Source organism: Lycorma delicatula, chromosome 7, assembly GCF_047948215.1.
Source record: "Lycorma delicatula isolate Av1 chromosome 7, ASM4794821v1, whole genome shotgun sequence".
NCBI lineage: Eukaryota > Metazoa > Arthropoda > Insecta > Hemiptera > Fulgoridae > Lycorma > Lycorma delicatula.
This window is the reverse complement of record NC_134461.1, coordinates 144,608,805-144,621,239: the sequence shown is the minus strand read 5'-3', so window position 1 is coordinate 144,621,239 and position 12,435 is coordinate 144,608,805. Positions and strand designations below refer to the sequence as shown.

The window sequence follows — 12,435 nt, the reverse complement described above, 5'->3', positions numbered from 1 at the left end:
TTCATATCTAGGTTTTCCAATGCCCAGTTGACATTCTTAGTGATTTAAAAAATATTTTTTAGCTTGAATTCTTGCATCAGTTGATTCTTGTAGTCATTCAGATTTTTTTTTTTTTTTTAAGAACAACAGCAAACTGATTTCCCTGGACTCACATTAAAACTTTCTCTCACAACAGTGACGATGTTTTCAAGAGATCAGCTACACCAAGGATGCCTGGACAATTTACTATTCACAATCAGTACAATTTTCTCAAACTTCTTACTCTGTCTGAACTGTTATATTTATTTTGTCCAGAAAAACCTGTGCACGGTTTGTCTGAATTGTCATACACTTTTGCCTTGTCTTTTTTTAATGCTCATAACAACTAACTGTATTATAAATTAACGAATAATACGTTTCATTGCTGCCAAGTTAGTGGAGCGACAATTCTGGGTAATTCAAATCATCTGTATCACCTTTTAGTCAAGATTAAATCTAGACCAGTTACGTAGAATTCATTATAAATTCATAAGTTTTAAATAAATGCTAATGTTTGTTTTTAAAAATATATGCAGCAAAGTAAGAAGTAAATTGCTACAATTTGAAGAAAAAATCCATTTTAAATACCTGCTTTTGGACCAAGTAAAAATTCTACATGTGGAAATCAATTTTACAAAAAAAAGAAGATTTTATCTGGTCCAAGAACAGTTATTCTTGACTGATTATTTTAATGGATTCATAACATTATAGCTGAATTATCCCACCATGCATTCGCACAGATATAAATAATAAATCGACTTTTCTAACAATTAATGAAAGTCATATACTTGAATACTTTAAGAAAAATCATAGATACATTCTGGGTTGTTTTGTTAAGTTACACAGGATATTTTTCACAAACTGAACATTTAATAAAACAATGAGTGGACTGTAAATAGATTAGAATACGAATTTATACATGTCATAAAAAGACTTGAATGAAATGATAATAAGTTACATAAAATAAAACAAATGAGATATAAAATTATTAATAATGCCGCTAGACGGGCGAGTTGCTTACACGGCTGATAATGCGTGAGAACTGACGACGACTGACTGTCCAGCTAGTCTGCATGTATACCCCCACTACTTGAGTGACGTATGAGGGCAAACACAAACCTTTCCAGGGCAGTCAGACCAGTGCATGCCTTCTACGTGGTGATCAATAAAATAGATTTTCATTCATCATATACATTATTAATCAAGTGGAAATAGAATTCATAACAGTACATTTTTTATTGAAGGTGTTCCACTTGAAAGAATGCCAAAATTCTCTTACTTATATTGCTATTTAATTGACGACAAGAATTGCTCTAAGAATTTTTTAACTGAGATTTTTGTACTTTTTTTTTTTGAATTCTTGAAAACTTAGAGAAATACAACATCTGGGTAAATGAATGGGTTTCTGTTGGCATATCAATATTAAATATAATATATATTTATATATCAATAATTAATATAATAATATATATATAATTTATATATAATATGATATATAATTAAAAAAATAAAAATTATATCATATAATCAAAATTATATGATATATAATTTATATATCAATATAAATTTATAAACTCAGAGAAGGTATTGACCTTCTCTGAGTTTATAAAGTAACAACCAGTTGACATGCACTTTACAGTAGGACCAGAGTGCTTTACAATATTTTTGTGATGTGTAAATTTTGTCTCACCTCTGGTTTTTAATAAATTTCTGGTTGTTATGCACTGAAATAAAAAGGAAAATAATTATTTCTCTTTAACTTTTGAACACCATTTTCCAAGTTTCCCCGATTGGTTCTCTTCTGGGCCATTCACATGAACATTAGTCCATCTCTTGCTCATCTCAAATTTTTTTTGTAAAAATTAAGCTTCCTTCATCCCAAATCTCATTACATTTCTCAAACAACTATTTCTTTTGTTTTTGTTCCCTCCGTTTTACTCCTCACATCACTCTTTTCGCCATTTAACTGTTGCTTTAATTAATCCCTTTATTTCATAGTTATATCATTAATAGAACACTTTAGTATATGCAATAGTCTTTTTTTTCTTTTTTCTGATACTTTTACTAATATGTAACTTTGTTTTTTATTTTTTTTGTTAAAAAAATAATAATCCCAACCAAGATAAATGTACATCCTAATTAATTAAACCTAATTTGATTTTGGCAATGTTATTTATGTTCTCTCAGTTTATCTCTTAGCTTTTCAGCTGAACACATAAAGTCATCTATAAAATGTCAGTGATAATTTCCATTAACTTTTTTTTATAGCTTTCCTTTACCAATTTAAATTCTTCATTGTAAACTCTTGAGTCAGCTCTAGAAATCATTGTTAATGGTAGATCTCCATGCCATATTCAAAATTTGTAATTCATGCCTTGGTCTGCGATAGTGGATATAGTAGCCTTATTTACACTTTTACAGGTGTTGTATCACAAAGTTCTTCCAGAACTTTCATACCCTATTCTACTCTGAAAATAATAGAAAAAGTTTTTATAAACATCTCTCTTAAAATGCTTCGTTTGCGAGTTACAGCTAGTGAAAGATTTCACTCGGATTTCAGTTACCTCTGTGAAATAAGGTCGTACTGAAATTTTTAGGACATTAATTAAGAGGCAGAATTAGTGATTTCTTATGGTTTTGAGGTGAAAAATCGAATAAAATAGGTCCCAGAGCCGCATATGCAGTAGTTTTTGAGAAATTTGTGGTGAAAACTAATAAATTAAGGTTAAAACCCTGTTTTTTATGACAGTAACTTTCTTAAATAGGTAATTAATTCATAAAACTAAGATAAGTTTAATAAAATAAAGTAAAGTTTGAATATTTAGAAACCGTACATTACTACATTTGTCAGAAAAGTACTATTTAATGTAAAATAAACCAAATTCTTTTTTGGTGATGTGAACAATTTGTAAAAATAAAATTTTTTGTTAAAAACTTTTAAATCTGGAAATTACACAATTGTAAAATAAATAAATAAAAATTGCTTAGATAATTTTTTTATTAATGACAATTACAATAAACTATTTCAAAGTTGGCAATAAAATAACAGCTGATCAACAATGTCCAATACTGTAATAGTGTTTAAATCATTCTACAAGTTACACTAAGTATATCGGCTACTATGAGTTGTGTTGTTAGCAAAAACTTGCTGTGAATTTTAGTTTGAACTTGATCAGTTTGCTAGTGACATAAAGCCATACTTATATACAACAGTGGAATATGCTGATATGGTATTCATTTTGGATGTGTGTAATGGTAATGGTACAGCTGCTGCAATAGAATATGAAATTTTTTCCAAATCACAGGATTCCAGACTAACATAGCCTAACTTTTCACAGTCTTCAGGAAAGAGATTCACTGCCTAGTTCAACCAACTATGAATGATCTGTCCAACACGATGCTGTTATTGATGCAGTTCAGTGTTTTATCCTTATCATACAGCCAGTTCTACACCTAGGAAATGATCTGCTTTGTTTGGAATCCTGTAATTGGTGGAATACAAATCAACAACTTGCGCAATGAACATGCATGGACAGAAGTAAATCATCATGAAATGGTGGAAGGATATTTCAACACCAATTTAGGATCAATGTATGGTGCAGCTGCTATCTTTACAATCAACTGTTTTGATCGTTCATACAAGGGGCGTTCAGGTCAATCTGGGACTATTAACTTTTAATAAATGTAGAACATACTTATGATAGTAAAATTATTTATTTCTCAATGTAATCCCCTGCTATATTTATACATTTAACCCAACATTTTGCTAGTGCCTGGATACCCGCAGTATAGACAGATTTGTCATGATGTTGAAATCAAGATAGGACTGACTATTTCACCTCAATGTTGCTGTTGAAATGCTGGCCTCCCAGAAACAATTTCAAGGGCACGAACAGGTGAAAATCACTGGAAGCAAGATCCGGGCTGTACAAGGAGTGTAGCAATAACTCCAGGCCAAGATCTTGTAGCATGCATGTTGTGCAGTGAGCTGTATGCAGTCATGCATTGTACTGCAGAAACAGAACACCTTTAGTGATTGCACCAGGCCATTTTTTCTTGAGAGCATTGTACACATCTTGAAGAACTTTGTAGTAGTACTCACTGTTAATATTGACACTACGGGGTAGAAAATTGACAAGATTGACGTCATTTTTATGCCAAAAAACTTAAGCCATAACTTTGGTGCCTTCAACCTACCTTGTTTGGGATCATCACTCACTGATGTACGGCCTTCTTTAAAATGTTTGCACCATTCAGATGTTTAACTGCAACTAAGAGTCTCATTACTGTACTGTGCAAGGAGTCGCAAATAAATCTCACCAGGTTTTATGCCTTCATTCACGAGAAATTTCATTACAACATGCTGTTCCACATATTCATTCACTACATTGGACACCACGTTCTTTACAACTGACTGTTATTAATGTTGCTTCACGCCAGCACACCATGCGGTAATAGTTGACACTTGTACTTTATTTGTACAACCAACAGAAAGTACAGGAATCACCATTTTCACTTTTATCTAACAAAAGTCTTGTATTGAAGAGAACGTCCCTCATATTACTTAGCCACTTAAATGCTGAGCCTAACTGCAGTTTCTTGAAGAAAAATTTCCGCAGCTGTTCCTCTAGCGCTGAGATGCAAAAAATACTTCCAGCACAATGCATGCCTCCCCACTTCTCTTGTGTCATTTCCACTCACTTAAATCATCATTTCCCTGAGAAATGGATTGGTTATGGAGGTCCACATTCCTGGCCACGAAGATCACCTGATCTAATACCTTTAGATTTTTGCATCTGGGGATAGATGAAAAATATTATATACAAAACAAAAATAAATTCTTGTGAAGAATTAATAGTCCGCATAATGGATCCAGCTGAGCAATGTAGGGACAGTCCTGAAGAATCTAAAACAACAAAAGCAGTACGAAACATGCGAAGAAATGTGTTAAAAACGGCGTGCTCCTTTCTGAACATTTGTTGTTAAACTGGTACATGTAATGTACTGTTTCTAAATAAAATTCAAAATTTTTCTAACTGTTCATTGTTTTATTTAACTTACTTACACCATTTTGTTTAGAAGTAAATTCTCTACAAGTTTTGTTTAACATTTTTATGTGTTTATTTCCCATTTAACAAAGTTATTGTATATCAAACAAAAAACTGGGTTTTTTACCCCAATTTACTGATTTTCACTCCAGATTTCTCAAAAACTACTGCACATACAGATCTGGGACCTACTTTATTCAATTTTCCAGGTCAAAAACCATAAGAAAATGGTCTAATTGTACCTATTAATTAATATCCTAAAATGTTTCAGTACAACCTCATTTCACCAGGGTAGCTGAAATCCAAGCAAAATCTTTACTAGCTGTAACTTGCAAGCAAAGCATTTTACAGCATATGTTTCTATGAACTTTTTCCATTATTTTCACAAGTAAAATAAGTTATAAAAGTCCCAGGAGAACTTCGTGATATATTAATTATTTATACTTTAATAAAAAATTAGGATTCTCTACAATAGACTTACAAATGAAACAATGCCCCAGACAAGACATTACACAGTATAAGAGAATAAATTTGCTTCATCCAAGAAAATAAGTTGTGAGGAGATTGGTTATGAGGAGATCTGGTTACATACAGATTGATCAACAGAGTATTGATGCTTGCTTGCTACTTAATATCCAGAGCACCAGCCCCTATTATGCAGCCTTTGCAGTACACCATTAACGGTGATTCATATTTAGACTGGTTAGTTTGCTCTGAGGCATGCATATCAAAGGTTCAGTTACACCTAATACTCTATCAGATATCTTATATGATGATAAAGAAATAGTCACAAAGCTACTAAGCCCCTAAAGACCACTCAGTAGCAAAGATTTGCTCAGTAGTAGTAAAATTTTGATGTTTTAACATTTGTCTTGTGATAGACTTCCACTTTGTTGCTGCTGATTGTCTTTCCATGAAATTTAAATGTTATTTCTACATTCTAGGCATTATTATTTTGTTATTAAACTTTTTTTACATTAAATTCAATTCTTGCATTTATGTTTATGATGTTATAGTTGATTACCCATGTTTTTGTGCCTAAATTCTTTTCTTTTTTTTTTTAAATAATGATTCCCTTATTTTATCTTTTTCTACCTCTGTGCCAGTCATCCTTATTAAGTAAAGAAGGTAGTAATAACCTATTATTAGTTTCATAAATATTTTTTCTTTTTTTTAGATTATGCCAAGCTGAAATCGCCAAAAGGACTGCTCACCTTGTATACAATTTGTTTATTTTACAAAGAAAAGAAGGTGATATAGATTCAGTCTGTCGATTGGCAAAACTTATAACACAACTTCCACTACCAGAAGACTACTCGCATCAGGAAATGCACCAACTTGTATCTTCGTATTTAAATATGTGCCTATAATTTTTGGTTTATTTTAGCATTATTAGTGGTTTTTTTTTAACATGTATTAAAATACAGTAAAGCCTAGTTGTATTATATCATAGGAGATTTATTATAAGCGCCTGTTATACAACTAATTATGTTATGATTGAATAAAATGTTTTGTCAGTTTTAACCATCCAGATTTACAGATTGGTTATAACATTTTAAATGGATTGTTTTGTAGTACATTTATTATGTAAAAACAGAAAATGTTGAAAATTAATATTTCTCTTTTACAAAAGAAAATTGTTATTTATAAAGAAAAAATACAGTACTGTAGAAGGACATTACATTGCAGTGTTTAGATGTGATGTTTATTACATAATTCTATTTTAATGGCTGTTGAATGATTGTGTGTATTATGTAATTAGATTTGAATGTGAAGTAATAATGATTGTAAAAAAAAAAAAAACCATTTTGGTTGATGAAAGAAAATTGTACAGCTTATTACGTTTAGCTATAGTTCAGAGATTTATGTTTAATCGATTATTATTAAAAACAATATTGGTTATAAGAAAGAAACATTTTATCATTAAATTAAAATTTTCCTCCTAATTTTGGTCAATTTAAAATATAATTGTTTTTTTAAAATATGGTTCATTTCTTTATTTTAGAATTTAATATCAAAATTAATCTCATTTTTAGAAGATTATAGTATTTAATTATTAATCAAAAATGTATATTACTACTCCTCATAATCAATTAGTTTTAAATCGGATTTTTTATGTATGTATTTTCCATCTTTATAATTAACAGTATTAATTTCTTTCGTCATCCACGCATGAATTACTAGTTATTTTCATTTATGTGTGAAGAGTATAATTAATATTTTTATTAATTTCTTATTTATTATTGTTTGTTGTTTTTTTTGTTTTCATATATTATTATAATTAATGCATTCTGTACTATTTGTTAAATATTATAATTATCACGTTGAAGCAATACTCGAATCATGCATGTTTAAAAATATGGTTCATAAATAAAATCAGGTTAAATTTGGTATATGTTCAGCAGGGTATAGTTAATGTGAAACTTACACAAATCACTCTTCTGTAATTCTTTGTCATTTCTTATGTGCTTTCTCATTTTCATGACTGTAATGATTGCCCATTTGTTAACAGATTATAGCATTTTATTTAGCATGTGTGCAAAGATTAAGACATTTTGTTTTATATTGGGACAACTAGTTTTTGTAAAATAAAACAAATTAATATCTTTCATATTATGTCAGTACACTGTATGAGCTTTAAATTCTCAAAAATTATAACTACCCTTTATATTATAATAAGCCTTTTATTATGATTTAATTGGTTTCTGAAGTCATTGTAAATTGAAAACTTAAATCACACAAGTCAACTTGTTGCTAGGCTCAGCTGTAAGAAAATACATCTTCTCATTCTTTTTTTTTTTTTTTTAATTACAGTATTTTAATTGAACACAGTCTAATTCTCTATCTTTTTACATTGCATAAAACAGTTTTGCATTCTCTTACAACCTAGAAACATTTGTTTCTTCTTCTGTCTATAGATTTTAATGATTGTGTACATTTTCTTTATAAGGCTGTTTTTTAAAAGAGAATATCAGACAAGTTAATTTTACTTACCTTCGTTTATTAATTTAGCGGCTGAAACATCTGCATTTGCAGATTCATCTCGTACTTCATTTTTTTTTAAATCCAACTCATCTTCTAATTCAAAAAACTGCTCTTTGTTGACACAGCATTTCCTTAGTTTCACATTGCTGTTGCTTTGTTGTTAAAAATATTCATAAGAAATAAGAAGTAGTTGCCTGATTCGGAGACATATAAAACTGGTCGGTAATAAAATTCATTCCTTTGAAATTTGTTTCTACTTGAGCTCTTTGACTGTTTTGCTCTAGCCTTCTTACTTTTTATATCATTACATTATTAAAATTTTAATTTCCTTATGAAGATATTTTAATTATCTAATAATTTATTCAGTGAAATTGAATATACAATGTACATTTTACAATATTCAGTGAGTCTGCTTGTGGGTCCTGTAACTTTTGATAACAATAACCAAGACAACATTAAACAAAGGATGGAAAAAATATTACACAATAATGCAAACTTTTATTTTTACAAACATATCTTATTAAAAGTTTAAAAAAACAAAATCTATTTGAAAAATTCATTGTTTGTCTTTTATTGGAGTTAAATCCTGAATATAGTCTTTGTACTCATTATGTTTAATAAAATTTTTGTTTGCTCTTCAAACATTGCTGAAACAAATTTTTAATGCCAACTCAACATGAATGCCTTTCCCAAATCGATCTCTCTTTCGATCCATGTTTTGATTGGAAATTTGAGAAGTTTCTATACTTTGTCTATTTTTTAAGTGCACAGCGCTTATGTTGACTTATTTTAGGCAACTTATTTAAGCACTTTAAAATTTTCCTTTTTTCTTGGAAGCCATAAATCCACCCATTTTTCTTTTGTCTGCCATGATATGTGGGGTTATTTATGATGAACTTTATATATATAGTCTTTAAACAATTTTTATTTGTGATATAGTCTTATAGCTTGACGCTTCAGATCAAAAGATCACAAAATAAATTAGATAAATTGCAACAGTACTTATACACTATGCATGTCTTTGGTCTTCAATGGTAAAATGACAATTACGTCCTGAACCTATTGACCCATCATGTATCAACACATACACACTGTCCATCAAACCGCTCGTGTAATGTCTATGCTTCAAATAAAAACCCATTTATGTACCTTCCTGTTGTCTAAGAATTCCATTGTTGGACCATTATGTTTAGAAAGTTTTGAGCAATATGATCATTTTGTATAAACTCATAAGAATTTACATCTTTTGTATCGATGTTTAATTATTATAACGAATAACAATAGTTGAAGTTTGATCACAATATGCGGATTATTTTTATATAGATGGTTTTGAGACTGATTGATTGTGATAACATTATCCACAATTGTAATATCCGGATTCCACAGTAATAAAAAAATTATGGTAAAACAGAAATCTTCAACTAAAATGTTGATAAATATTTAGAAATGGCTCACTAAGCACAAGAAGCAACAGATATCTTTAAAATCTTACACTTCTATTGTTTTTATGAATAAAAAAAAATTAATTTAGGGATTCAAAACATTGAAAATGAAATGGTTAAAGCAACAGTGGAATGGATTTTGTCTGAAAGAAGAAGCAAGTTTCGGGTGTAGGAAAGGAAGGTTCTATAATAAAATCAATGTCTTAAAATTTTTATTGCAAGGAAACTATAATAAATACACAGCAGTAAATATCCTTTTGTTTTGTTTTTGTTAAATTATCATATTTGTTGTTGAGTGATTATTTTCAGTAATCATTTAGAGATATAAAGTATTAATTCAAATACTAACTGAAAATCTCATAATTGTATGTTGAATAATAAAATTATAATCCTGTTAGTGTTAAAATACCAGTTAATATTCAGTTGAATTGTAACTAAAGAAAAGATGAAAATAAAATATTTTTTAATTTCCATAATATTTATTATATAATATACTTCGCATCCATTTAATTAAAGAATATCAAATATTGTTTAGTAACAAGATGATAAAAATTTTGATGAGTACTAGGACAGCTCAGAAAGAATAGCGGCAGTAAGTTGAATTAGGTGTGTAAAAAAATTAGCAACCACTATAAAGAACAGGTTAAAGGGAGAGTTGCCAGCATGCATACAGCATCTCATAAGTAGATTGAATTTTTATCTATTTACTTACTGTATGAATTTAATTTATGAGCTGGGATTTTTTAATTATAGAGTTTAGAATTCATATTTTAAAAATAATCATCAGTTATACTGATGATTTTTGTGGTTGTTGATTTAGGTGCTTTTTCTCTACTCATTTTCATCCTATAATACTTCAGTTTTTCTTTCTAATTACATAATTCATCAAATTTGCTTCCCACATAATTCTTAGTACAATTCATTTGTTAATCAATCAAAACTGAATTAACAGAATTTATGAAAAAAGTCCAAACTTGTTAGTTTGCCATCCAACTTCCTCTGAAGACTTCTATTATGTTCATTCTTCTTTAAATAATTATAGTATAAAATATAAATAATTATTGCCGCCAAGTATTCATATTGCTTCATTTATTTTAATACTCTCTCTGTTAATACATGCACTGAATAAAAGTAGTATAAATCTATTAGGACTGCACTTAGTACAGATTCTGTAATGTACCAATTTTTCAATTATGGCTACAAAATTCATATTAGTCTTGAGCTGGTTTTTTGGGTTTCTTTTTAGTAGGTATACACTATTTTTCACTATGGATTTTTCACTTTTATTTAAAATTTCATAAGGCCAGCTTAATTCAGTGTTGATTAAAGACTATCATAGTTTTCTGATTACTAGATTGTATTTGATGAATAATGTATGTATGTGCACAGTCAATTAATTATAGGATAAATTTTGTTTATTAATATGCACAGTGCTCTCTCTCCCTCCACATATTATATGTTCGTTACTTGTACAAGTCAAGTTGTATTTAATTTTAAGTAGATCTTTTATGTTTTTCTTTCATCTATTTTCTGATCTTTAATTATGCAGAACTCCCAAAAGATTTTCATATATTAGATTTTTTTAACTCAGGGAAGTTAATACTATATATATATTTTGGGAATGTTAAAAAATTACAGATTGGTTATCAAGATTATGAGTAAATGGTAATTGCTAATGTCAACGTGATAATTAAATTGCAGTTATTGATAGTTGTATGTAAAATATTTAATATTAATGAGGATAATTAATATTATTTTAATATTAATTGTGATTATTTTCAAAACCTCACACACTTATTTTAATTACCTTTACATCAGTTTTATTTTATGTATATATTGTTATTTTTTACATTAGTTTTAATGTTACTGCTTTTATCATGAATTATTCCAGTTTTTATTTTTATATATTATTTGGTAAATCTTTGCTACATGTTCGTGGTTGTTAATTAACCATTTATTGTGAATTATTCTTTTAGTTTATTACAGCACTGTTATTTTGTAATTTGTTGTATATGTATATAGACATACATTATATTTGAATATTTATTATTCTAAGTTTATATTTAATTTTTTTTTTAATTTTTTAATTCCATTATTTTAATAGGAAAGTTAGGTGTTTTTTTTTTTTTTTTTTTTGTAAATAGTTTCAACATGTAATAATTGTATAATAAATTGAGTCATTCAAATTCAGAATTCCCCTGATGTAATATTACTTGAATTACATTTGTTGATATTACACAAGTGGAATTATTTTATGTAAGATGTAAGTAATATTTTCATTAATAAAATTGTGTATTTTGATGATACTTATTACTATGTATTAATTGTAGGTATCGAATAGACTGGGATCTTGCTCTTGGATAGTTATTTATTTATGGAACTCTACTGTTAATTGTAATTAATAAATTAAGTATGATCTTATATGTAAACTGTAAGACACAATTATAAAAATTAAAGGCAAAAAAATTGAGACTCAATAAGTTCTCTGAAACTCCTAATCACATAAGGCTTTGTATAGCTAACTAACAGTCCTACATAGCAATGAAATTGAATTTCATCATTTATAAATATAAAAATATAGAGAAGAGCAATAATAGAGAAAAAGATTTTCAATTTATAAAAAAAAAAATAAGTTTAAACTGTTCTATTTTTGTTAATCAGCTTTATTATTCCATTAATGCCTGTTTTAATTATTATTGATATAATATGTATTTAGTCGTGTTTTTTCTATAATTAAAATTTGTGTATGATTTTTTTTCATTCTTTAAAGATTCTTATTCATTAGTAAAATGTATTTATTTCAAGAATATGTTAATGAAATTAATTTATTGTGATTTTATTTTATTTTAAAGAAAATGATTAAAATTACGAGCCAACAACCAAGACATTCTAGAAAACATTATGATGATATTATCGAATATCTTGTTTCTTGTAATAATTAT

General features: G+C 28.3%; 1 protein-coding gene across 1 annotated transcript in view; it reads left to right on the top strand.

Annotated features, from left to right (window-relative positions):
* Nup98-96 (nuclear pore complex protein Nup98-96) overlaps positions 1-11,963 on the top strand; it is a 135,470-nt gene extending 123,507 nt beyond the window's left edge. The window contains exon 31 of the mRNA XM_075371814.1: positions 6,244-11,963. Coding sequence (XP_075227929.1) covers positions 6,244-6,436 — 193 coding nt within the window. The 3' untranslated portion in view covers positions 6,437-11,963. The remainder of the gene's footprint in view (positions 1-6,243) is intronic.
* The last annotated feature ends 472 nt before the right edge of the window (positions 11,964-12,435 follow it).